Below are 25767 nucleotides of genomic sequence, written 5' to 3'. Positions count from 1 at the left end.
CGCTGGCTGGCGTGGCTCAGTGGATTGAGCACCAACCTGCGAACCAGAGGGTCGCGGGTGCGATGCCCAGTCAGGGCGCAGGCCTGGGGGGCAGGCCAGGTCCCCAGCAGGGGGTGCGTGAGAGGCCACCACACACGGATGTTTCCCTCTATTCCTCCCTCCCTTCCTCTCTCTAAAAATAAACACAATGTTTTTAAAAAAATAAAAATAAAAAAATTCTTTAAAATCTGGGACTAAATAAAAGAACAGTTCTTTAATGCCAGTTGACAGAGAGAAACAGCTCACTCACTACCACACACTGAGCTCACATTGGCTGAGCCCAGTGGCCTCTGAGTTGAAGGCGATCAAAATGGGTCAAGCCGATTCCGAAGCACTGAACAGCTCCGGTCTGGGCGCCACAAAAGCCGGAGCCAGGGCCCTGCGGCCCGCGCTGAGCGCTGTCCAGCCTTCCCCGCGGCCAGAGCGGGCCGCCGGCCAGGGAAGCTCTTCCGGGTCTCAGAGGCCGGGCGGGAGCACCCAATTCAGGAAGACAGACGGGGGCTGGGGCCTGAGAGCGGCAGCAGAAGGCCCAGCGCCACCTCGGGCCCACACCCACGCCGCCGCAGCGGAGGAAACTGAGGCCCGGTGCCGGGCGGCTGCGGGCCGGGGGGCCGGTGGGAGGCCGTCGGAGCCCAGCCCCGGCTGCCCGCTGGGCGCCCCCGCCGGGGCCTGGCCCGGGGGTCACCCCAGAGGAAAACGGCAGACGCGCAGCGGCTTCCGAGACGGGCAGCGGGAGGGGGAGGCCGGCCCCTCTGGCCGCACGCAGGGGTCAGGCCCGGACCAGCTCCGGCCGGGGCTCCTTTCCAATCCCATCCCCGGACCCCGCCCCCGCCTGCTCAGGAGCTCCTGCCCCGCTGTCCACGCAGGACGTGGCCCCGCGCCTGCCCTTTAGCACAGCATCCATCGGCCCGGGAGTCATCCCCTCGGGGAAACGCCCGCCTGCTCGGCACGCGTCTCCCGCTGCGCGGGCGGAGCTGGGGCGGCGGCGCCCCCCGCTCCGAGGGAGACGCACGGCGCGGTCGGCGGCGGGGCTGGCGGGCCGCTGCGTCCGGGGGACAGAGCCCGCCCGGCCCCGGGAGGGACGAGGCGCCCCTTCGTAGCTCCGCTCCCTCGGGGACGGGCTCGGATTCGGCGGCCCGTATTCGGGGCTCTCGGCAGGGGCAGCCCCGCCCGGCAGGGCGACGTCCCGGGGGAGGCACCGGCTAGAGACGCGACGCCGCTAAGCCCACGACCGCCCCGCACAGCGAACGGCCAGCCCCACGGCACGGGCGGCCGCCGACGCTCCTTTCCTCAGGGAGAAGGGCGGGCTCGCGGCCCGTCTGCGGAGCCTTCGCGCCGGGGCCCGGGGACACGCACACTCCGCTGCCCGCCCGCGCGCCGGGCCGAGACGCCGCCGCCCGGAGTCGCAGCCCCGGGAGGCAGAGAGGGGCGCGCCGCCCCCCCCGCGAAAGCGGCGAAAGCGGCGAAAGCGGCGACGGCGCGTCTCGCAGCCCCGGGCAGGGCGACAGGGACGGCCCGCCGGCTGGGCTGCTCGAAGGCACCTCCGTCCGGGGGGGCGAAACACCACGCCGCCGCCGCCCGAGGCAGGGCAGCGGCTCCGCGCGCGACGGAAGGGCCGCCTCCGACCGCCCCCAGGGCGTCCGCGCGCTGCCGCCCCGCTTCCTGGGGCCGGGGGGCCGGGGGCCGGGGGCCGGGGGCGCCGTCCCGTCAGGGGCCGCGGAAGCCCGCGCCGCGGCGGGAAGGCCGGGTACGGGCTCCGCTACTCGACGCCGCTACTCGACGCGCGCGGGGGCCGCTCGGGGATGACATCATGCGGGGGGCGCCTCCGCGGGGGCCGCGCTCCGGCTCCGCCCGCCCGTGCGCACCTGGCTCCGCGCCCCGCCCCCGCCGCGCAGGTCCGCGCCCCCCGCGCCCCCCTCCAGGTCTTACCCCCGGACCCCTTCCTTCAAAGTCTGCACCCCCGGGCCCCCCCTCAGAGCGACACCCCCGGACCCCCTCTCGAGCACCCCGGACCCCCCTCAGGGCGACACCCCCGGACCCCCCTCAAAGTCTGCACCCCGACCCCCTGGGCCCCCGGACCCCCCTCAAAGTCTGCACCCCCGGACCCCCCTCAAAGGCGGCACCCCCGGACCCCCTAGGCGGCACCCCGGACCCCCCTCAGGACGACAGCCCCGGACCCCCCTCAAAGTCTGCACCCCCGGACCCCCCCTCAAAGTCTGCACCCCCGGACCACCCCTCAGGGCGACACCCCCGGACCCCCCTCAAAGTCTGCACCCCCGGACACCCCTCAAACTCTGCACCTCCCGGACCCCCGCCCTCAAAGTCTGCACCCCCCGACCCCCCCTCAAAGGCGGTACCCCCGGACCCCCCCTCAAAGTCTGCACCCCCGGACCCCCCTCAAAGGCGGCACCCCCGGACCACCCCTCAGGGCGACACCCCCGGACCCCCCCTCAGGGCGGCCCCCCCGGCCCCCCCTCAAAGTCTGCACCCCCGGACACCCCTCAAACTCTGCACCTCCCGGACCCCCGCCCTCAAAGTCTGCACCCCCCCGACCCCCCCCTCAAAGGCGGTACCCCCGGACCCCCGCCCTCTAGGTCCGCGTCCCCGGACCCCTTCCCTCAAAGGCGGCACCCCCGGGCCCCCCCTCAAAGCCTGTACCCCCGGACCCCCGCCCTCTAGGTCGGCACCCCCGGACCCCAGACCCCCGCCCCCCACAGGCCGCCGCCGCCACTCACAGTTGCGGATGTCGGAGATGAAGACCGCCAGGCCCCGCATCCCGTCCCCCTTGGACACGGCCGGCATCTTCGGGCCCCGGGGAGCGGCCTGCGCTGACAGGCCTGGAGGAGCAGCGGGGAGCGGGGAGCGGGAAGCGGGGAGCGCCGCCGCCCGAGGAGCCGCCTCAGCCCGAACCACCTCAGGCTCCCAGCGCCGCTCTCAGGGCGCCGCCGCGCGCGCGCGCACGCACGCACGCTCGCGGCCGCACGCACGCGCACGCTCGCTCGCGCGTCCGCGGCGCGGGGGCGAGCACGTTGAAGGCGGGCGTGTGATGATAGGCGCGGGGGCGCCCCCTGCAGGCCAACGCCGCGGGCGGGGCCGCGCTGGGAGCCACCGATTGGGATTCCCAGGCCCCCGCGACGTGCCCCAGCCTGGCCCGGCACCGCCCTGCCCAGCCCCGGCTCTGCGGCAGCTCGCTGTCCGCCTAGGGGAGCTGGTGCGCGTGCACAGCTGAGACCCTGATGCGCTTCGCCATAGCTGTCCAGAGACAGCCCCTACCTGAAGTGACAGGACTGCTCACCCCGACCCCGCGACAGCACCAGGTGACCGCAGGGCGCAGTCTACAATTTGATCCCTCCGTGCCCAGCCCGGGCCCTTTGCCACTGCTGCCACCATTGGCCCCTGCACCCCAGCGGGGTAGAGGCAGGGGGCAGCCCCTGTGGGCCCACACGGCAGCACACAGCGGGGCCCTTGGCCCGCATGACCACCCCGGGAGTCCGTTTGGACGGCAGGTGGCCCTGCCGAGGCCTCCTTTGTGAAGCCGGATGGCTTTGAAGAAGCTCCTTCTGAGTTATCTGGACCCCGCACCTGGAAGTGGCCCGAACCCAGCAGCAAGACCTGCCCCACCCTGGCTCACTTCCTCAGTTCCCGCGGGGAGGTCAGGCCTGGGTGGACCCTCGCCAGGAGGAGGAAGGATCTGGCCCCTCCCACAAACAAGGCACCCCGCCCCCCAGGCTCTGGGCCTCCAAGACCCCTGGGGGAAACCGGAACATGTGGAGACCCAAATTCTTGTTAAGACAGCAATTTCACTACCTTCCAAGACCTCCCAAAGAGCTAGGCCAGTGACAGGGGACGGGGGGGCGGGGGGGGGGTGTTCCTGGAAGAGGGGAGACACCCAGGCCCTGCGATCCCACAGGAGGAGATAACACTATCAGGTCCAGGCCGCGGGACTCAACAAACAGACCCCCACCCTCTCCCAGCAGCCAGGAGCGCACGGGGACCCTGAACAGAGCGCCAGCCCAGCCTAAAGTGGAGGGCTCCCCAGAGGAGGGGCTTGAGGCTGGGCAGGCCTCCGCCTTCTGTCAGGGGGGACTCTAGGCTCCCGAGCCTCCTGGGAAGCGTGTGTGCATGTGTGTCCAGGGCGGAGGGAGTGGCCTCAGGACCTGAGGGGAGACACAGGCGACCGGGCGGTGCAGACAAGCCCTTCAGATCGCTCATCGCCATCGAGCATCGGGCCTGAGGCCACGCAGCCTTCCTGGACCACGGTCATGCTCCGCGAGGCACAGGCCGCTGGAGTGGTGTGCAGTGCTTGGAAACGGTTTCATTTCTTAAATTGCGTAAACTGGACATCTGCGACACTCTAGCCCACTTGTGGTCTCAGCACCGATCCCAAGGGCAGAAGTGGAGCCAAAATCTCTTTCCATGGGGCGGTGAGGGCCCCATAGGTGGATGCCCCACAGTTGGAGGAGAAGGAGGACACGAAGGCGGGAAGCCCAGAGCCTGCAGTGCGGCCAAGGAGCCGAGGGCGTCCTGCAGCCGTAGCTGGCTGCGTCGCGGCTCGTACCAAGGCCGGGGCCAGCTCGGGCCTCCCGTGGGGCCTGTGACCAACCCGGCTTCCATAATGGGTTTCAGACAGTGACCCTTCCAGAAAATTGGGGTTGGCGGCCTGGTCCGGGCATGGCTAGAGGCCCTGGGCACCCATGCCTGTTCAGGGATGGGGAGGTGGCAGTCCTTGGCACCTGGTGGCTACCTGTGGTCACCAGGGATGACATGCTTGGGGAAGGCCAGTCTCTGGGGACCAAGCACATCCGGGCCATGGGCCCCGTGCAGCAGGAGGCGTTCAAGAATCCTGTGGGGGAGGGTGCTTCAAGCGGAGCTGGGCCCGAAGAAGGAGAGTGAGGAGCTAAGGTCCCTAACTGCTCCTGTGACGGTGGCAGGAGGGGCCTGAGACTGCAGATGTCATCTCACAGCCACAGAACTGAGCCCAAAGCCACGCACACAGCTGGGTTCGGATTATTGCAAAATAACCACAGAAATTGAACCTGAGGCCTCACCACGTCTTATGGGAACACTGGCGTGCGGGTGGGGCATGTAGGGGACCCAGGGAAATGCAATGCCATAAAAGGGGTAACTTGGGGTCCCTGGGGGAAGATCTGTATTTCCCAAGGGCCCCTGGCCAGCCTCCCCTCATTGGATGAAGTAGTCCCCATAGTGAAGACCCCATACTGACACCCAAGGAAGGAGTTACTTTCTAAGAGAAAACTCAGTTGCCCTCAAAGGCCCCCTGGCCAGCTCCATCCTCGGAGACCTGGGAGAGTCAGGTCCCAGCACAAAGTCGCACCTGGATGGGGACGGCTGAACCCCCATGACTGCAGGAAGTGGAGTTTACGTCCTGCAGAGCACGTGTGGGACAAATTCCCAGGCAGCAGGCCTCAGGCAGTGAGCTACCTGGGTCAGCTGAGCCCACTGGGGCAGCCGATGGCCTGGAGGCTGGAGTCAGGGTGGCCCAGGACGCAACAGGGTTGAGATGCCAGAAAGTCTCTGGATGCCATGCGGAGAAAGGAACTCGGAGGTGCACTGCTCCCCAACAGGCCGCAAGTCTGCGGTCAAGGCGCCGGCCGGGCCGGCCCCTTGGAGCTGTGAGTGAGGGTCTGGGCCGGCCTCTCCTGCTCTCACAGATGGACGTCTTCCCTCCGTGCACATCCTTCAGCCCCCATTTCCCTTTTCTGAGGTCGCCAGTCACGCCCTCCTAGGAGCCCGCCCTACCCCACTGTGAATTTGTTGTACTTCAGTCTGCATTTACTCTCTTCCCACTTCACACCCGCCCGCTGTGGTGGGGGGGCGGGCGTCGGAGAGGCTTAGCGAGCACTGTCAACGTCAGTAAACCACCCCAGGAGCAGGCAGCTGGTGACACCCACCAGCAGAGGGGTGCAGGCCACAGCGACAGAAGTCCTGCCGCCCCCCAGGATGCGGCCAGCTCAGGTGGCCCGTTCACCCACAGAGCAGGGACCAGGACCTCCCGTGTCCCTGAGTTACCGGTTGCAAAACACACCCCTTGACGTTAAAGGGCAGACCAGCCACGCCGGCAGCAGCCGGCCAGCAGGCCATCACCACACGGGCCTGGTGGTGGGGGCGTCTTCTGGCGAGGGCTGCCATCGCAGGCCGATGGACATTCACCGCCACCCAGCGCGGCTCCTCCCTCTAAGGGCCCTACAGGGCGAGCTGATGGGGTGTATGCCGTTTCAAGATGAGCCTGAGAGAAACAGCTTTAGGGGGGGAAACTTACCTAAGAACATCAGTTTCCCGGGGCCGCCGTAGCGATGACCACAGACCAGTGGCTTCTGAACAGCAGAAGCCGCCCCCTCCCCGCTCCCGGGGCCAGAAGTCCAGGCCAAGGTGTGGGCATGGTCAGTTCCCCGGACGCTCTGCGGGGGCTGCTCCTTGCCTCTGCCCTCGCTTCTGGTGGCTGTGTGACCCCGGTCCGGCCCCCATGAGCTCCTGTCCCCATCCCCCCGTCAGTGAGTCAGAGTTCTCCATCTGTTTTGTTATTTTTTTTTTATTTCTTTATTTTCAGAGTGAGGAGAAGGGAGGGAGAAAGAGAGGGAGAGAACCATCAATTGGTTGCCTCTTGCTCGCCCCCCACTGGGGACCTGGCCCGCAACCCAGGCACGTGCCCTGACAGGGAATCGAAATGGCGACCTTTCGGTTTATGGGGCAGCACCCAACCCCCCGAGCCACACCAGCCAGGGTTCCACCTCTTTTCCCTTGTAAGGAGTCTATTCACTGGATTCAGGCCTCACCCTAAATGCAAGATGATCTCATCTAGGATCCCCAGCAACATCTGCAGGGACCCTGTTGTCAAATACGGCGGCCTTCACGTGCGCTGTGGTTTTGGGATATGCGCAACCTTCTGGAGTCCACCACTCGCCCCACTACGACCACCAAGAAACGCCGCCCATTTCACCGCAGTGACACACACACCGCCCTCCTGCTTTGTGCCAGGGCACGAGCAGGTTGGCCGCAGAACGACGAGGGGCAGAACTCCCGTGACTGACTCCGCGGAACACGGCCCCGTGCAGGGCCACCCACCCATCGCAGATGCCCGCCTGGGGGCCCGGCACCGCCTGGGTGCTGACCAGACGCCTACACGCTGGGCAGCACACGAGGCCCGAGTCTCGGCCATCGCTGGCCAAGGCCAGATGGGCCGGAGGGGCCCCCGCGGGGGACACAGACAGAAAATCTGCTGTGCCGGCCCTGGAGCTCGCTGAGGAGGCTTCCGCGCAGGGGACGTGCCTGCAGCCTCTCCCTGCCCGCTCAGGACTTTGCTTATCCCAGCACCTAGGGAGGATGTCTCCATCCACGGAGGGGGTGGCGGGGAGAGTCAGCAGCAGGAAATCCTGATGTGTGCATTTCTCTTCCTGAGCTTCCGGACTCAAAGCTGGAATGTCCCGAGGCCCAGGAGAGAGAGGACTCAGTCAGTGATAGTAGCCTGGGTCCTGCCCTTGGGGCGACCCCCGGCCAAGGCCTCCCTGATAAAACAGGACAAGTCGGGTTGCCCCTGCCGGGAAGGGCCTTGCCTTGTGCCGGCACTTGGCAAGTGAGGAGCGGCGCAGGGCAGCCTGTGGGGTTGGGACCCCACCCTCGCCCCACGCCAGGAGCCCTGGCCTGCTGGGGAAAGACACGGGTCCAGCCCGCAGCCGCAGGTGTGGCGCACTCCTGCGGGGTCAGCCGCGTAATGGGGTCCCCATAGTGACTCAGGGGTGCCACGGCGGCCGTCCTGGAAGGTGCGCCTGGGGTGGGGTACTCCAGCCCCGCAGGTGTCCCCAGACCACGGAGGGTCCAGTCGGTAGCAGGAAGGTGAGTCTCGCAGGGCCCTGGCTCCATGGGCCTGTCCCTGCCCTTGTCGGTCCTCTAGTGCCCACTGCAGACAGGCGGGGACAAGGAGAAGCACAGGTACGGTGGGCCAGGCTGGGGGTCACAGCACTGCTGGGTGGGTGGGCCCCGCGGGCCCCGCCCAGCAGAACCCCGGCCGGGCGGGCACTGCACAAGTCAGGGGGCCTGGGCGAGGGTCTTAGACTCCGATTTAAAGGAAGTGTAAACAGGATTTACTGATGCTATAAATTCAAAACTTAATTTTTTTTTAACTTGTTAAGCTTAATTTCCCCTTGAAGAGCCTAACAGATTTTAAAGTCATTTTTTAAGGAGCCACTGCACCATGTTTTGTCCCATCTACAAAGAGAGTAAATTAAGCATTTTCAACATTTCAAATTGAAGTGATACATTACGTATCTTTTTTCTTTCTTCAGTACTTTGGCTTGTCCGAAGGGACAGCAAAATCTCAGAGCTCGAAGAACTCACACACTCAGCAGATTACATGTTTAAGCGTGGTGAACCTGCTGTCTTAAATGTTCCAGAAACATGAAATACCGATGTGTTTGGGTTTCACTTAGTACGTAAATGCTCACGCTTTGGCTCTGGTTCTCTTCAACCTTCCTATGCCTCATTCTAATCTTCCTGTGGCTGAAAGATGTGCACCCACTTAAAGAAGCCAGCTTTCAATCTGGGGCCCCGGGCACTGGCCGAGCCGCTGGGAGGCTGACAGCTTTGTCAGACCCCGGAATCCTGCCCAGTGCGGGGCGGGGGGGCGACGTCTGCAGAGGGGGCCGGTGTCGGGCTCCCTGTCCCATCTTCCCACCTGCTCTTGGGGTCTGCAGTGCTGGTCCAGGGTGAACCCTGAGTGGGTTTTACAGTTCTTTAGCTCCAAAGACCCCTGAAGTCAATGGGATCCTAAGGGGACTAACCCTTTCTCACTGAGTGACCTGGGATCTTGCTGGGGCCACCCTGGCATGCGGGCCTGCACAGCTGGCCAGGCACCTGGCATAGCTTATCGGGACCCTGCCCAGAGCCCTGCCTGCCTTGGGGTCACTACGCCAAAGGTCAAGCCTCCAAGCTATGCTGGGTGCCAGAAACACAGAGCTGCCTGGTGACACCTGGCAGTTGGTCCATGACAAGTACCGGTGCACACAGCAGCCCCGACCACACTCCGGGAACACTGGCAAGAAATACGGGAAAGAGAAAGAAGACGACACGATTGGGGGAAAAAGAGAACAAAGTTCAGTTCAGGGAGAAGCCCGTCAAGCTGCAGAAAAGGGGAAACAGCTGAGCAGTAATCCCGGCAGTAGTGGGCGGGGCCGGGGTGGGGACCTGCTGTGTGGTTTTCGGCAGGAAGCTGCTGGAAGCAGCAAGGGATGAGTGAGGGATCTGCCTGCGAGTATCAAGTGATTCAAACTGCGGGCCAAGTGTGCCTTCAGACCATCCCAGAGGCCCCCCTCCCCCACCGCTCTTGCTGGGGGCTGAGAGGCAGGGGTTCTGTTTGCATCTGCAAGACGGTGCCATTGTTCCTGGAGGCGAGCGCAGGAACAGCGCTAGGTCTCAGGTATATGGGGTTTTCGTGTCCCAGCTCCAAACAGCATGTGGGCACCGCAAGCCCATGGGCGGTGACCCAAGCCGAGGGCTGAGATGCATTCACCCAGGGAGATGTGAGGGATGGCGGAGGAGGGGGGGCGGGCACCAGAGGAGTAGGAGGAAAGCCTGGAGAGGCGATTTGCGCGTCCAGGAGAGAAGAACGTGGAAGACGGTAGGATTTGCCCTGCGCGTTCCCCTCGGCCCCGCGCCCACACCAAGCTGAGGATCTGGAGCCTTAGGCGCTCTCTGGCGGTCACACGTGGCTACAGCGCTGACGTCGTACAAGGCGCCCAGGCTTTCAAGGAGCGCGTGCGCTGGGGAGGCAAGGAACCCCCTCCCGCACACGCCGTGATGCCCACGAGGGGACCGCGACACCCCGGGAACCCCGCTTCCGCCCGGCAAGGCTGTCGGGCTCCCCGGAGAGCCCGAGACACGCGGAACTCGCGGCACGCGGCGCCTCGCTTTTCGGTCCTCCCGCCTCCAGGCCCCGTTCGCCTCCGGGTCCAGCCCCCGCGGGGCCTTAGATTCTCTGGGGTTCCGCCCCTTGACACCGCCCCCGGCCCGTAGCCTGGCCCCTCCGCTCACCCCGGCTCCTCCCCTCCGGCCCGCCCCTCGGCCCAACGCCAGACCCCGCCTCAATTCAAGCTCCTCCTCTCTGGGCCCCGCCCCAGCGCGCTTTGCTTTTCGACGGCGACGCGGAACTGGCGTGGCACAGGCCCGACAGGCGCGGGCGCTCTGGGGCGGGACTTCCGGCGGCGCTGGGTAGCGTCTTCCGGCCGTGCACGAGGGTGGTCCGGCCGGCCACCGGGACATGAAGGTGAGCCCCGTGGCGGCCGGCCGGTGTGGTGTCCGCGCCCTTGTCCCGGCGCTGCGCCGCCTCCGCTCACGGCCTCAGTCCCCTTCCGCGCAGTGGGCGCGCGGGCGGCGCGAGGCCGAGCAGTGTGAGAGCGGGCGTGGACGAGAGGGCTTTCTGTGCGGGGAGGACGTGGGCGGCGTGGGGGCGCGGGCGCGAGCCGCGGCGCAGCGAGCGTGGACGTGTGCGGACGGGCGCATACGATAAGACCCTGAGTGGAAGCAGCACGGCACCAATGTGACAGGTGGCTGCGAGCGGGCCGGGAGGGTGGTGGCCGCCCTGTCCTCAGGGGCAAGGGTCCCCATGCTGCTTGGGGTGCACAAGGCAGGACCCCACCTCGCTCAGCCCCCAGCCTTGAAAGGCGGGACTTTGCACACCTTTTCCCTCGCCGCCCCTCGCTTCCCAGGTCACTTAGAGCTGAGCCCAGAGGGGTCAGGGGACAGTGGCTGGTGGCACAACCGGATCTCTGCTGGACTCCTTTTTCCATCGGCTTAGCGTAGCGCGGTGACCACGCGTCCTCCGCCCGCCTCCTGAGCCTGAGGGTATGCCGACAGGACCCGCTGAGGTGTGGGGAGCTCACGAGGAGCTCACGCCTGATACAGCCCGTGGTCATAAACGTCCTCGCGAGCTGCAGTCCTGCCTCCATGCGCCTTCACGCCTCCCCCGCGGGAACACAGTGGGCTCCAGAATTTGCGCTCAAAGGCGAGAGCCGGGATGAATGACTGTCACACTTGCCGTTCCGTTAACGACAGAGTTGACTCAGGGTCTAGCCCGGTGTCAGTGATAAACACGCCGGACACATCATTCAGCGTTTTCAAATAGGCACATCAGTGACTAGGGAGACCAGCTGGCCCGGTAAAAGCGAGTGTCTGAAAGGGTCTTAGAAGAGATAGCATCACCGAGTGGGGGCTCTGCTCAGCGCCTTCCCTGCACATGAACAGCGTGCACGCACGCTGTGTGGACGTGTGAACGGGGCCGTGGCCAGCATTCTTATAGTGGGTGTTCATGAAAAACGCTTGACCGACACTGGGGATCACTGCTTTTTGGGCACGTGGCTGAACCAATCACCCCAGGAGCTCACAGCGGGCCTGAGGGCCCCACCTCCAGCAGCCCTGTGGTTCGGGCGTGTAACAGCTCAGGCCGAGCTCAAGCGTCCAGTGGTCACTGCGCACCGCAGGTCCTTGGCAGCGGCGGTCCACACAGAGGCAGTCACGGGCAGGGGCGGAGGAGGGGCACGTTCAGACACGGAAACAGGGAGCGTGAGCCCAGCAGTCAGCTCTGTCAGGAGCACGAAGCCTCAGGCAGAGGCTGGGGGCCGTCACCCCACAGAGCACAGCAGGGAGCCGTGGGTGGGGCCTGGATCCCCTGCCCCGGGGTGCCCACTCGCCAGGCAGCTCACACACTGGGTCCCTGCCACCAAGTGCCAGGCCTTTGGTCGAGGGAGTCCCCTGCTGGTCAGGGGCAGCCAGCACCCCAAGTGCTGCTCCCCGCTGCTGCCGGGTCCTCCCTGGGCGGCCCTGCCCCACTCCGGGCGCGGGCAGGCAGGCTGCTGCAGTGCCCGCCAAAGCCTCACGCTCAGCCTGGTCCCCTTGTGTTGCTCCTTTGAGCACAGAAGCCAGCAGGGTCGTCACCCTCCAGATTGGCCCCCGCTCCGCCCTTTCCTCTTTCCCCCCGGCGTGAGGTTGCAGGTCCAGGGGCAGGCAGAGGAGCCCGCCCGGGTGAGGACAGCGGGTGGGGTGGCCGGCTGGGGCCGGGGAGGGGAAGGGCACCACCGAGCCCCCGGGTCACTGCTCTGTGAGCCCCGTCAACTTTGTTTCTCGCTCCTTTCCATCCTCCGTGACCCACGCCTGCACCGCAGAGCCGACGGGAGGCCTGCGGTCACCGAAAGGCCAGAGACAGGGCACCTGGCAGAGTGGGACCCCTCAACCCCGGCACTTTGCGTGGCCCCTGCCGGCAGGTCCCTCCTGTGCGCCGGCCCTCAGCTCTGTCACACGTGGGGCACCCTGTCAGGCCTCTTCCTCCTCACAGTGGCTGGGCCACCCCGAGCTGGCCCCTCACGGCTCGGCGGCTGTGGCTTCGTCCCGGCCAGGCAGCGACGGGTGATTCAGGGCAGCCTGCCCCTGCCGTGTCCAGGGTCCCCCGCCTTCAGGAGCTTCCCAGAAAGCCCGTGGCTGCCGCTGTGGCACTGCCACGCTGGGTTCCGAGGCTGGGAAGCCCCAGGGGAGGGGCACTGCCCCTGCTGTTAGGATAGATGCTGCTGTTGTCGGCAGCTCCGTGTCCTCTCTGCTCTCAAACCCTGGGCCGCGGCCCCACACGGCTGTGCTGCGGGCGCGTCAGGTGCCACAACATGGAGACTGCCCCGAGCGCCCGCCGCGCCCGGGGAAGGGACCGCCCAGAACGGCGCGGCCTGTGTGGCTCTGGGAGGGGGAGCTGGTCCAGAGGAGAGTTTCAGAGGGCTGGGGGGCCTGGCGCTGCCTGCTCCGACAGGCGCGCCTGCCTGACCGGGGCTGTGCACTGCCCTCCGGTCAGGGGGCTGGGCCCGGGGGCTGGTCTGGAGGGCGCGCCTGCCAGGGCCCTTCATGCCGGCACGTCTGAGTCTCTCAGGATGGCAGCCGCTCCGCTTCCCTGAGTGAGAGATGAGTAGGTGGGGTGGGAGGAGGGGTCTAAAAGCCAACGGTAAGCTGGGCCGGCAGTGCTGGGAGGGGGGCTGCGGCCGACAGGGCTGGTGTGGCGCAGGGCTGTGTCCTGGGCCCAGTGCCCAGCCCGTGCCACCAGCACCCCGGCCCCGCGATGACAAGGACCCCAGTCGCCAGAGGGGTGCCCCACGCTGTGGGTGGCCGCCACGTGCTCTGCGCTCTCTGCAGGCCCCGGACCCCGCGGTTGGACCCCCGCTGTGACCTGCCCGCCATGAAGGCTCTCCTCCACGTGCTCTGCCTCGCTCTGGCCTGCGGCTCTGCTCACGCCACCCTGTCGAAGTCGGATGCCAAAAAGTCCGCCTCCAAGACGCTGCTGGAGAAGGTGAGGGTGGTCTGGGGCTGGCCGAAGGGCTGACCCATCGTGCCTTCTCCCTGCCCACCAGGGCCCCATGCCCACGTAGCCTGTGGGCCGGTGGGCTGGAAACTCGGCCGGTGCTCTGGCTGGACGGCCTCCAAAGGCGCAGCCTGTGGCACAGCCAGCTCTCAGAGAGGCCCTGCCCTGGCGGGCGGCACTGTGAGGCCCCCACGCAGTCCCTGGCTGAACGGAGAGGACCCCTCTGTCCCCGTTCCGCCTTCTGCTGCGAACACTGGGGACCCCTCCCCGCTCCTGTCGTTTCAGACCCAGCTCTCGGAGAGGCCTGTGCAGGAGCGGGGCCTGGTGGTGACGGACCTCCGAGCTGAGGACGTGGTGCTTGAGCATCGCAGCTACTGCCCCGCGAAGGCCCGGGAGCGGCACTTTGCAGGGGACGTCCTGGGCTACGTCACCCCAGTAAGCTGCGCCCGGAGCGGGAACGGGGCGGTCGTGAGGGCACGGGGCGACGGGCTCTGCGGTCTCGCCGCCGCCATGGGGGCGCAGGGGGAGACGCGCAGGGGTCCTCTGGGGGAGGCCCGCGGTGCCCCCTCCGGCCCTGCTGCAGGGGGCTCACCCGCCCCCGTCCTCTGCCAGTGGAACAGCCACGGGTACGACGTCGCCAAGGTCTTCGGGGGCAAGTTCACGCAGATCTCGCCCGTGTGGCTGCAGCTGAAGAGGCGCGGCCGTGAGATGTATGAGATCACAGGCCTCCACGACGTGGACCAAGGTCCTCGCCTGGCCGCCTGTCGGCGCGGCCCCGGGCCCGGGGGGGTGAGGACGTGCGCGTGCGAGAGGACGCGTGAGAGCGTGAGCGTCTGAGTGTGTGCGCGCGTGACCGCCGTCCGCGCCGGCCTGCACCCCGTCGGCCTCGGCAGCTCGCACGCGCCGGCCTGGAGGGGCGTCTGGGGCAGGGCTGCTCGGCCTCGCTGGGGGCCAAGTCTGGGACGACAGGCACGGGGCGGCGTCTGCCGTGTCCGCATCCGCAGCAAGAAGGAGCCCCGGGCGGGGGTCCTCCCCGTTCAGCCAGGGCCTGTGCAGGGCCCACGGTGCCGCCCGCCAGGAGGCGGCCGGGCGGGGCCCCCCAGGAGCCGGCCGCCCCGGGACGCGCTCTGCCCCCAGGCGCACGTCTGGCCTGCCTGCTGCCACCGTGGCCGTCGCAGAACTCAACAAGCAGGTCCAGGGAGGAGCGAGCACCCAGCCGTCCTGACTCTGTTTTGCCCACCTGCGCCCGGGTTTACGCGGCTGTCCCCCGTCGGGGTCCGTGGGGACACACGTGTCAGCCAGTTGTAGGTTTTGAGACCCAGAGCAGCGCCCTGAGGTCGGAAAGGCAGCATCAGAGCCTGGCCCTCCAGATGCCCCTCCGCCAGGAAACAGCGCTGGGGCCGCAGCTGCCCTGGCCCAGGCCACTCTGCAGGGGGGAGGGCCCCGGGTCCGGCCCACCAGCCTCCCCCGCTGCTCTCCCCTGCGCGGCCGACCGCTCTCCTCCCTGGGATGGGTGAGGGGCTCTGTCCCCACGTTGACTGTCCTCTTCGTGTCCTGCAGGGTGGATGCGTGTGGTCAGAAAGCAGGCCAAGGGCCTGCGTATAGGTGAGTCCAGGGCGTCTGGGCAGTCAGGGTGGCCGGCCCGTAGGCCACACACCGAGGGGTAGAGGCCCCGGCTGGTGGGACCTCCCCGTGAGAGGCCGAGGGCCCCGGGGTGCTCTCCATGCCTGTGGGTTGCACCCCGGCCACTCAGAAAAGAGGCCGGCCCACAGCCTGGCACCTGAGGCCCTCGGTCCAGCCGGGGTCCAGTGGCTGCCCTGCCCGCCAGGCCAGTGCCTCCTTCACTGGTTCCTTCACTCATCCCGCGAGCTCTCATCGAGGGCCTGAGGGCCCAGCCTGAGAGGGACGCCAGCCCTGCCCACCCCAGAGCCCCCAGCCGGCGGCGGGGGTGACAGTGTCCCACAGCACAGCGGGCTCAGCGGGGCAGGGGCAGGCGGGGCGCAGGAGGAGCCGTGGGAGAGCCCTAGAGCAGACCGGCAGTTGGCGTCGGCAGGGAGCACAGGGCCAGGCCTGGGAGGAAGGCGGTCCAGCAGGGGCCAGGCGGCAAAGAGCCCAAACAGGGCTCCAGGCAGGCGGGGACCCACCTGCGAGGGCGGACGGGCCAGCACCTCCGTCCTCCCCCGACCGACCGGGGCCCCTCCCTCAGCAGGCCACGAGCTGCTGGGGTGATCGCGCCGGGAGCCCGGCTGTGCGGTCACTCTGCTCTGGAGGCCCATGGCCGCCCCGGGGGGCGGAGCCGAGCGCAGGAGGGTCCCAGCACCTGCGCGGGCCTGTCCCCCCAGTGCCCCGGCTCCTGTTTGAGGACTGGACCCGCGAGGACTTCCGGAGCGTCTGGGACAGCGAGGACGAGATAGAAGAGCTCGGCAAGACCCTGGTCCAGATCGCCAAGGTGGGGGGGCACGCGCCGCGTCCCTGGGCCGCGGGCCCCCCATGGGCGACGCCCCGCTGTCCGTGCGGGGCCCCGAGGGGCTGGGGAGGCATATGAGTGGGCTGCACACAGGGGGAGCCCCGGCCTCTGTGGGGACCCCCACCGCCCCCCTCAGAGAGGCCCTCCTGTGCCTGTGCCGCGGCCCTCGGGCCACGACCTTCCTGGGGGGCGCAGGCGTCTGCCGTCCAGCCCGCCCTCCAACCGCCTGCCCGCCCCGGTCCCTGCAGAGCCAGCACTTCGACGGCTTCGTGGTGGAGGCCTGGAGCCAGCTGCCGAGCCAGGAGCACAGGTAGGGGGTGCGGGTGGCCCTGCCTCTCGCGGCTCAGGTGGAGCCTGGGCGGGTGCGGGGAGGGGCCCCTCGGGAGGAGGCTTTTGTCCCAGGGCCGCGCTTCCCTGGCCCTGCTGGGTAGAGGGGAGCAGGAGGGGCCTCCCCAGGAGGCCAGGCCGGCCCGCCAGCAGGAGGCACTGCCGAGCCCTGGGGCCTCCTGGGGGCCTGAGGAGGGGCTAGCCGGGCCCCCTGGGCAAAGCATCCATTGGCTGCCCAGCCCTCAGGCTCTGTGTCCACCCTTCCCCGTGCGGCTCTTGGCCGCACTGCCCTGGGCCAGCGTGCCTGGCGGGAGTCGCCTGCCACAGCCACCACCTTGGTCTGCCAGGAACGTGGGAGGACGCAGGAGAACGCTGGGGCAGTGGAGGCTTTCGGCCGGGGGCAGCGGGTTCAGGAACGGGCCATCCCTCTGTCCCCACTCCCCACTCCGCCCCAGGCCTGAGTCCCGCTCCTCCCACGGCTTCCAGAGGGCGCTGGGCTGGGCTCCAGGCCTCCCCCTCTGAGCCACACTGTGCCCTCCTGTCCCAAAGGTGCTGGCCAGCCTCTGCCCAGGGGGAAGCCACGCCCCCAGCAGGGTCTCCCATTTCAGGGGGAGGCGGAAGGTGCACTATCATGGGGGGCGAGGGGAGTGAGACCCCCACCTGAGGCACAGTCAGCTCTGCCAGGAGCCAGCGCGCCCGGGGCCCTGTGCCCCAGGGGGGTGGGTGCGGGGGCCCCGAGGCCCGGTCTGGGGGGAGGTTTGGGGGGGCGGCGATGGCCAGAGCCGTGCCGCTGCACAGCGGGTTCCAGGCAGCCCCGTGCTCTGCGCCCGCCCGGCCCGGCCCCGCTGTGACTGTGCAGGCAAGGTTCTGCGGCGCCCAGGAGGGTCACCCGGGGCAGCGTGTGGGCCGCTGAGCGGCTGGTGCCCGGGGGCGGGGTGTCCTGCGCCTGCAGGACAGAAGGTGCCACGGACGGGCGCCTGCCCGCCGGGCTCTCAGCCGAGCCTCCCGGCCTGACCGCCCTTGTCCCCGCAGGGGCCTCGTCCACATGCTCACCCACGTGGCCGAGGCGCTGCACCAGGCCCGGCTGCTGGTCATCCTGGTCATCCCACCGGCTGTCACCCCCGGGTAAGTGCCACGCTCACTCGGGGCTGGGGCACTCGTGCACCCGCACACGCGGAGACCGGTCGGGAGACCCCCACGCCGGGGGAAGGGTCTTGGACTCAGCGCCCCTCGCGCTCAGGTGCGGCCCTGGGGCGCCACGGCCAAGAACCCACCCGCCGGGAGCTCGGGGCCCCTGCCCCGCCCATGCGCCCTTCCAGACCCCATGGGACAGGGAGGTGTGGGGCCCAGGTGGCCTGGCTGCTCTGTCCCCGCTGCCCAGGGCAGGGCAGTGACAGGGAGGGCCACAGAGGCCCAGGCAGGCTGCCCAGGGGCACTGCCCAGCCCACAGCCCCTGAGGGACCAGAGAGGGTGCACCCCGGGCCAGTGACGCACACTGGGGACGTTCACAGGTTGATAGACACGCACAAGACTTAGCTGACAGGAGAGCCTGCGGGCAGGCCGGCCGCTGCGACACGCCCCTCAAGCGGGCGCTGTCCTCAGGTCAGCGCGCCTCCCCGGCGCTCGGCCCCTGAGGCCGGCAGCGCCCATCGCACGTTGCCAGAGGCCTCGGGCCCTTTGCGCGGCCCAGACAGCAGCCTCCTGCCCGGCTTTCCTCCCAGCGGGGCGGGCGGGCTGCAGGGAGGCGGGGTGCTCTGCGGGCTGGGTTCCAGACCTGTGCGCTCCGCCTGGGGCAGGGCAGCTTAACCCGGGGTGCCTCCCCCACGTGTATATGTGTGTTCACGTACGCGGCACATGGGTGCGGTAGGGCTGGCAGCACCGGTGCTGCTCCTGGGCCGGGGGTTCCTGTGGCTCCTGGGGGCCAGAGCCAGGCCCAGGAGGGGAGAGGAGCTGCCGCTGGGGAAAACGGGGCGGACACCCTGGCGGTCGGCACAGGCTCTGCTGCAGGCGCGGGCCCGCTCCCTGCCTCTCTTCGTTTCTTGGGGGCTTTGGGGGGCAGCTTCTCAGGCAGGGGTCTGCCCACAGCCGCTCCCTGCACGGGTTGTCCGCCCGGAGCCTCGCAGCAGGTGTCGAGGGCAGACGGGCGGTCGATGTGCGTTGGGGGAGCTGGATCCCCCCTGGAGGGACCGGCTTCGGGCCCCGGCAGGGTCCTTCCCAGCTGCGCCCTCATGCCCAGCTCCTGGCACCGGGGCAGGAGGTGGGTGTGAGCCAGGGTCGCTGACCCCCGCCCTGCAGCCACCCAGGGAAGGAGCCGCCTCCGCGTGCCGGTCTGGGGGTGCCAGGGGCGGGGACTGGGGCCCGCCCCCCGCAGCCTGCGAGTTGTGCTGGCCAGCATGGGCTTGCGGGGGGCCCGGCGGCCGCACCCTGGGAGCTGACTGGGGGTCAGCGCTCCTCCTCCCAGGCGCCTGCCAGCGTTTCTGTAGTGGACCCCTGATGGCCCGAGCTCCGGAAGGATTCCGCATGCAGAGGTGCAGTGCCGGGGGCCTCCCCGCAGCGGGGGCCTGGGCCCCCGCCCCCCCATTCGCAACCCACCCTGCGTGCAGCCACTGCGGTCCTCCAGCACAGGGGGGCAGTTTGCTCAGCCTCATGCACCACTGGAGACGCCGGCGCCGTGAGCTGGTTCGAGGAGGGCCCTGGCCATCCCCGTGGGCTGGCTCCGGCGCATCTCCAGCGGCCACAGCTCCCGGCCCCCCGGCGGCTCGGCCCCTCTGGCTCAGTCTCAGGGAGCTGCCCTCGCACGGGACCTGCCAGGCCCAGCCCCCCAGCTGTTGCCACTGCCACGGCCGCCCCTGGGTTGCTCGTGGTTTCCAGTGGCGGTCACTCCGCAGCCAGCAAGCTCCTTCCGTGGCACCTCTCTGCACAGAGGCCCGTGCCCACCGGCCTGGGGGCGGAGGTCGCTTGTGGGTGTGGGACAGGCGTGGAGGGAGCCGTGTGTGCCACAGGGTGGGGTCCAGGCTGGAGGGCCGAGGGGCCTGCCCGCCGACAGTGCCCTCCGACCCTGGTGGGCAGGTGGGCTCACATTGAGCGGAGCAGCTGGGCAGGAGCAGGTGACAGCTGGTGGGGGGCCAGGGCCACTGGGCACAGGGGGCGCAGACGTGGGCACCCCCATCGTGGGCGGGCCTTCTGCTTGTCACCGGTGAGGTGCCCCCCAGAGCTGCTGTGGGGGCTGCTCTGCGACCGGGGGCAGAGGAGAGCCAGCCTGCAGGAGGCCGACTGGGGGCAACACTGGGGAGCTCCCCCATGGGCAGCGCTTCAGCCTCCAGGGTGGGCAGGGGAGCGGCACGAGGGGGAGGGCAGAGCCGTGAGGGCCGGGCCACAGAGGGCTGAGGGCTGGGGAGGCGGCAGGTGTTCTCGAGGGGGGAGGGCACGCGGCGCCGGGCAAGGCAGGCGTCCTGGCAGGTTCGGGTGACCCACAGTGGGCTCCAGGCCCAGGGGCGGCGGCCGGCTGGGGTGACGGGGGAAGGAGGTGTCCACCACGCAAGATGAAGCTGCGGGCAGAGGGTTTGGCTCTTGGAGGCAGACGAGGCCCTTGAGGTGACCGAGTGGACCTTGCACTCGCGCCTGCCTCCACCCCTGGAGCATGGCGCTGACCGAGCTGCCGGCTGCTGGCCTCTGCGCACGGGGCTGAGTCACCTCCAGGGTCTGGCCCGCACCCTCCTGGAGCGGCGGGGAGAAGGGGTGTGGGTGGGGGCGCCGGCCGAGAGGCCAGCAGGCCGTGCGAGGGGCCTCGGGGCTGCGCCTGTGTCTTGCAGGGCCGACCAGCTGGGCATGTTCACGCAGAAGGAGCTGGAGCAGCTGGGCCCCGTGCTGGACGGCTTCAGCCTCATGACCTACGACTACCCCACCGCGCAGCAGTGAGTGTGGGGCCCGGCCCTGCGCGCCCTGGCTTGGGCACAGACGCTCCCCGCCCACCGGGCTGGCACTCAGGAAGGCGAGGCCTGGCTCCTGCGGGCCCATGAGGGGGCGCTGCGTCAGCCCTCGGTTCCCGGGCCCGGTCCGTCCTTCCCCGAAGCCCACGGTGGGCCCGTGTTAGGCGGCCTTTGGCGGGGCGGGGGCGGGGGGCGGCGCACGACAGGTGGCAGCAGGCAGCCCCTGTGGGAACACCATGCCAGTGCCCAGTCCCGCCTCCAGGGAGTGGTGGCCACGGGTGGTGGGCCTGCCCCATCGCCAAGGAGACTGTCCCGCCCCTGGCACTGCTGCCCACCCGCCTTGGGCCTCAGCCTGAGCTGTGCCGCCCCCAGCGAGGCCGGCGTGGACACCAGAGCGTGGCAGGAAGACGCCAGGGGAGACCCACCGTCCACTGCCCCTTCCTTCCCGCTGAAGCGCAACCCCCACCCCGCCCCGCAGGCCTGGCCCCAACGCGCCGCTGCCCTGGGTGCGAGCCTGTGTCCAGGCCCTGGACCCCAAATCTAGGTGGCGGAGCAAGATCCTCCTGGGGCTCAACTTCTACGGCGCAGACTACGCAGCCTCTCGGGACGCCCGTGAGCCCGTCATTGGGGCCAGGTGAGCTGGGGCTCCCTGCCTGCAAGGCAGCCTCCTGTGCCATCCGCCCCTGGGGCCTTCGTTCCCGTGGGGCTGCAGGTCCCCCGCTGGTGACGGGCCGAGCAGGCGGGGAGCCCTGGCAGGGTCTGCCCGCTGGTGGGTGCCAGTGGACGGAGCTTCTCCGAGCCTCGGGCGGGGGCCCATGCCAGCTCTGCCCAAGCCGGGGCCCTGCTAGAGTTGCCCCTGGTCAGCAGGCCCGTGGGCCCCCGTCACTGCGGGCGTGGCCCAGGCGGGACGCCACCAAGCCCTGGAGACTCTTGTCACGGGGACCCAGATTTTCTTCCACTCAAAGGACAGCCTCTCCGTTTCTCTCTGTGGCTGTGCTGGTGTGGGGTTTTGTTCAGGTTCATTCATTTTATATATTTATTCTTGGAGGGAGGTGGGGGGAGGAAGAAAGGCAGAGGATCGGATCACTGACGTGAGAGAGAAACGTCAGTTGGGTGCTTCTCGCCAGGGACCAAACCCGCCACCCAGGCCTGTGCCCTGACGGGGAGTCGAACCGGCAGCCCCCCGCCGACCGAGCCACGCCAGCCAGGGCTGTTGAGCTTCATTTTGCTTCTCCTTCGGAAGGCTTTTGGGCAGGGCATGGAGCTCTGGGCTGTCCGCCTTTTCCCGGCTCTGCTGCGTGTGTCGCGCGTGCGGTGTTGCTCAGCCCTCTGGCCAGGCTGCCCCAGCACCCCCTGCCGTGTGCCTGGCGGGGCCTGCACAGGGCATCCTCCGTGTACTTGGTCTGCGTTGCACTTTTGGGATCTGTGGGCTGGTGCACTTCGCGGGTTTGGAAAGGTTTTGACCAGCTTCTTCAAATACCCCCCTGTCCTTGCCTCTCCCGGCTCTCCAGGCCCTCGAGTGTGTGCACGTCTGGTTGCTGGACTTGTCCCCAGCCCCCTGGTGCTCCTGGCGCGTTCCGAGCTCTCTGTCTTTTCGGTGCTCTTTCTGGCCTTGGTCCCTGTCCTCACGTTCAGTGGCATTTCCTGGCCTGTCGTCTGCGGCGGGTCCCCGGGCCTCTTCTGGTCACCATCGGCCCAGTGGCCAGGGTGAGGCCTTCCCTCGACTGCAGCGTCACCCCCGAACTCTGCACCGGACTGGCTGGTGCCGGTCCCGCCAGGCAGCGGCGGCTCCTCCCGGGGCCCTGCCGCCGGCCCTCTCCAGGCCCGCGCTCTGGGGCGGCTCGGCTCTCGCTCCCCGGAGACCGCGAGAGCTGCCACTGTTCTCCCGACCTGGTCCTGTCGGCGGAGGGCGTCCAGAGACCGCGGTTGGGCACACACGCTGCTGCAGCTCCAGGGTCATGCGTGGGATCCACGGTCATGGGCTGTTTCCGTCCGTCCATCCCTCTGGTCAGCTGCTCTGTGCTCCTGTGCGCCTCCCTCCCCGCTGCAGCCTTGCCCGGGAGGCCCGTGTGCCCCAGCCCTGCCCCGTCCCCAGTCCCTGGCCTGCAGGGGTGGGGATAGGGCGGTTGGCCTCCAGGGACCACCCATCTTAGCTCAGGCCGCTGCGTGCGCCCCTCAGACAGGGTGGCTTGCACCTCAGACACGGCCCGACCTGGAGGCCGCAGGCCGAGACCCAGGGTCACAGGCCGGCCCCCCCCGAGGCCTCTCCTGGGCGTGCAGACGTCGGACCCCTCCCCGTGTCCCCACGCGGTCGCCCTCTGTGCGCGTCTGTGTCCTGACCTTTTCTGACAAGGACCCCAATCCCACTGGGCTGGGACCATGCTGGTGACCGCATTTTACCTTCCTCGCCTCAGTCACGCTCGGAGGCCCGGGGCTCAGACTGTGGTGCCGGAGCTTGGGGACAGCCCCCCTCCAGTGCCCTGTGAGGGGCGAGGCGCCCCTGTCGCCCCCGGGCCTGGGCCCAGCAGCAGCCCACCCAGCGGGGCGGTCCGAGCCCTGGCGTGGCGCGTGGCTCGTGGGGTCAGGCGCGGAAAGGCCCCAGGCGGCCCCGGGGCCCCAGCTGTCCTGAGGGGGCCAGCGGCTGCAGGGAGGGAGATCTGATCATGAGGGTGCACGTGTGTGCGCGTATACACGTGTGTCTGGGTGTGTGCACTGTGCGCGCGTGCACTGGCTGCAGCCCCCGCTGGGGGGGTCTGTGCCGTCTGCTGAGACCTCCCCGCCCCCATCCCCTCCTGTACGCGCCCCCCACGCGGACAGGGCGGGAGGCCGGAGAGGCCGGGAGCACCGATGTCCGCAGGTCGAGGGATGCGGCGGGGTGGAGAGAGGGGCCCGGGGCTGGGGCTGCTGCAGGTCGGGGGGAGCCGCCCCCAGCCTCACCTTGGCTGGGGCGGGTGCTGCGCCCCCACGGGCCTCCCTGGGGGCCAGGTCAGTCCACCCACCCGCCCACAGCGCAGGGAGCAGAGAAGTGGCGGCAGGGCTGCGGCTAGTGTGCCACGAGGGCAGATGGGGGTCAGCGCCCACTGCGTCCTGCGGGGGCGCTGGGGGGGGGACCGGGCGGGCCTGTGACAGGCAGGGTCAGCTCGAAGCTCTTGGAGCAGGCTGGGGTCGCGTCTGCTTTGACTTCAGGGGCCGGCCCTGCCTGGCTGAGAGCCCTGGAGCCCCCCTCGCCCCCAGGCTGGGGCCACACCCTGCACGGTCCAGGGAGTCCTGGGCCGTGAGGGGCTCCTCTCTGCACGCGCCGGACCCCGGCCCGCCCCACTTGCTGCTCCCGGGAGGGGTCCCTGAGGCTGAGGCCCGGATGAGGTCTGGGCCCCACGCAGCCAGGTTCCCTGTGGCCTGTGGTGAGTCCTTGCTGCCTCCGCTGGGGTCCGCGTGGCGTGTGGGCAGGGCTGGGGGTCAGCAGGGACAGCCTCTCCCTGCAGGCGCACCTGGCAAGGGCCCTGCGCCCCCGCGGGATCCTCCTGGGGCAAGGGCTGCGTGGTGGGCGACGGGGTTTGACAGCTCTGCCAGGGGAAGGTGACTGGCGGGACCACGCACCTGCTGAGCCCCATCCCGTGGTGCGAGGCCGCAGCCTGGGATGGCTGTCAGGCCCTCGCTGGACCCTGGGCAGGGCTGGCCGGTCTTTGCCGCCCCATCTCCTGGCCCCATGCCTGGCCCAGCCCTTGTTTCCTCTGCCTTCGACCCTCCTCTGGGTGGCTCCCCTTCTACGGCAGCCACAGCCCCGCGAGGGCGGTCCTGGGCGAGGCCTCCCGGGGTGGGGGTGCCATGGGCAGGGGACGGCACCCACACCCAGACCCACGCCTCCCCAGGTACATCCAGACGCTGAAGGAGCACAGACCCCGGATCGTATGGGACAGCCAGGCCGCGGAGCACTTTTTCGAATACAAGAAGTGCGTGTGTGGCCAGCCGGGCTGGGAGCGGGGGCCGTCCCCTCTGCCTCCAGGGGACCCGAGGGGCGGGGGGGGGCCGACACCAGGAGGCCGACGCCCCACTGTCTTTTGCAGAAGCCGAGGAGGGCGGCACGTCATCTTCTACCCGACTCTGAAGGTGCGTGTGGCCCGGCTGTGACACTGCTGCGGGGGCAGCAGGCCGGGCCCCTCCCCACAGGGGCCCTGCCCTCAGGGAGGCGGAGGCGGGCGGGGGGTGGAGCCGGGCCTGGCCTGCCACCCCAGGGCCGGGGGCTCAGCCCCAGCGCGTCTCGGGGGCGAGGTGGCAGCCAGCGCTTCTCTCTGCCTGCAGTCCGTGCAGGTGCGGCTGGAGCTGGCCCGGGAGCTGGGCGTCGGGCTGGCCATCTGGGAGCTGGGCCAGGGCCTGGACTACTTCTACGACCTGCTCTAGGCCCAGTGCTGGGCGGCGCGATCTCGGAGGGACGGGGACCGTGGGCGTGTGAAATACAGGCTTTTCTGTCGCCCTGGCCGTGTCTGCTGCAGTCCTTGGGTGGGGCAGACAGGGCCCGCAACCCCTACCTCCCTGGCAGTGACATGAGGAAGGACCCCCCCAAAACACAGTCCCTGCCCCCCGTGGCCTGTGGTCCAATGAGGGTTGGGGGCTTTGGAGCGGCCCAGGCGCTCAGGGCCTGTGCTGCTGGTGGCGGGGCTGCGCCCACACCCTCCTGTGGACCCTCCTGCCTGGCGCCCACCAGCAGCCAGGGCCCCGCAGCGGGGCGGGGGCCGCTGCGGAGACCCACCCCGGAGGGGCTGGGCCTCCCCTGAGGGGCTGGGCCCTGGGCCTCGCAGGCGGCAGCAGGGGCCCTGAGGGATGGCCGCATGGGGGCCTGGGCCTGCGCCCTTTGGGGCAGCCACGCTTTCGGGGTGGAAAGCTGGGAGGCAGTGGTGAGGGGCCCCTCCCCTCACAGCCCAGGAAGTCCCCTCGGTGGGCGCACCGGCCCCACGACGGACCTGTCCTCGCGCTCGTCCAGGGCACTGCACTCGCTGACCGAGGCCTGCTTTCCAGAAGCACTTGGGGTCCTGAGTCGGGTCCTGCCCCCTTCGCTGTAGGATGTGGAAGCGGGTAGGTGTCTGTCTTTGCGGGTCGGCCTGGCCCTGCCCACTGGTCCCTCACCAGAGCCGCTCACCTGCCAGAGCTGCTGAGAGGACCACACACCCAGTGTGGGCAGGCCAGCCCGGCGAGCACCCCACGTCTGCCAGGCCCTGCGACCCGTCTGCGGCACCCGTACGGAGGCCCCGGGGCTGTCCCCGGCCAGGCCTGAGAGCAGGCCCAGTAGAGCGGCCCACAGGCCCTGGGAGACAGACTGGCTGCCCAGGTCGGGCCTGAATGGCAGGATGGGCGGGGCTGGGGTGGCCCGAGGAGTGTGTGCTGCCACGGTGTGCGTGCGTGTGTACGCGCTGGCATGCACAGTGTCCACGTGGGCCCTCTGCCTGCGGGCCAGCAGGTGCTGACCTGCACTTCCCTGAGTTGGCTTGTCCCCAAGGCCCCCGCCCCACCCCGGCTTTGAAGGCCTGGCAGCAGCGGGGGAGGCTGGGGCACAGCGCCAGGTTCTGGTGCGTCTGGAAGTCAGCAGGAGTTGGGGGTCCGCCGTGTGACCAGGGTGTCGGTGGATGTGGAGCCAGGGCAGTGACGGGGCTGGGCGTGCACAGGGGGCC

At 69.2% G+C, this 25767-nt stretch overlaps 2 protein-coding genes across 3 annotated transcripts in view; one reads left to right on the top strand and one right to left on the bottom strand.

Annotated features, from left to right (window-relative positions):
* The window catches only part of AP2A2 (adaptor related protein complex 2 subunit alpha 2), a 59681-nt gene extending 56675 nt beyond the window's left edge, over window positions 1-3006 (bottom strand). For both annotated transcript variants that reach the window (XM_054570703.1, XM_054570704.1), the window contains exon 1: window positions 2775-3006. In XM_054570703.1, the coding sequence (XP_054426678.1) occupies window positions 2775-2841 (67 nt within the window). In that variant the 5' untranslated portion in view covers window positions 2842-3006. The remainder of the gene's footprint in view (window positions 1-2774) is intronic.
* A 7240-nt stretch (window positions 3007-10246) lies between these two features.
* CHID1 (chitinase domain containing 1) lies at window positions 10247-24557 on the top strand. Its single transcript, XM_054570502.1, has 13 exons — window positions 10247-10315; window positions 13216-13369; window positions 13667-13816; window positions 13994-14126; window positions 14942-14986; window positions 15724-15830; window positions 16097-16158; window positions 17208-17300; window positions 19988-20089; window positions 20583-20738; window positions 23974-24054; window positions 24169-24211; window positions 24404-24557. The coding sequence occupies exons 2-13, from the start codon at window positions 13259-13261 to the stop codon at window positions 24500-24502; spliced, it is 1182 nt and encodes a 393-aa protein (XP_054426477.1). The 5' UTR covers window positions 10247-10315; window positions 13216-13258; the 3' UTR covers window positions 24503-24557.
* The last annotated feature ends 1210 nt before the right edge of the window (window positions 24558-25767 follow it).

This window comes from Pteronotus mesoamericanus, unplaced genomic scaffold (genome assembly GCF_021234165.1).
Source record: "Pteronotus mesoamericanus isolate MK-2021 breed Mesoamerican mustached bat unplaced genomic scaffold, CSHL_Meso_final contig_214, whole genome shotgun sequence".
NCBI classification, from domain to species: domain Eukaryota; kingdom Metazoa; phylum Chordata; class Mammalia; order Chiroptera; family Mormoopidae; genus Pteronotus; species Pteronotus mesoamericanus.
Note: the sequence above shows the minus strand (reverse complement) of the source record. Positions and strands in the feature narration are given on the sequence as shown.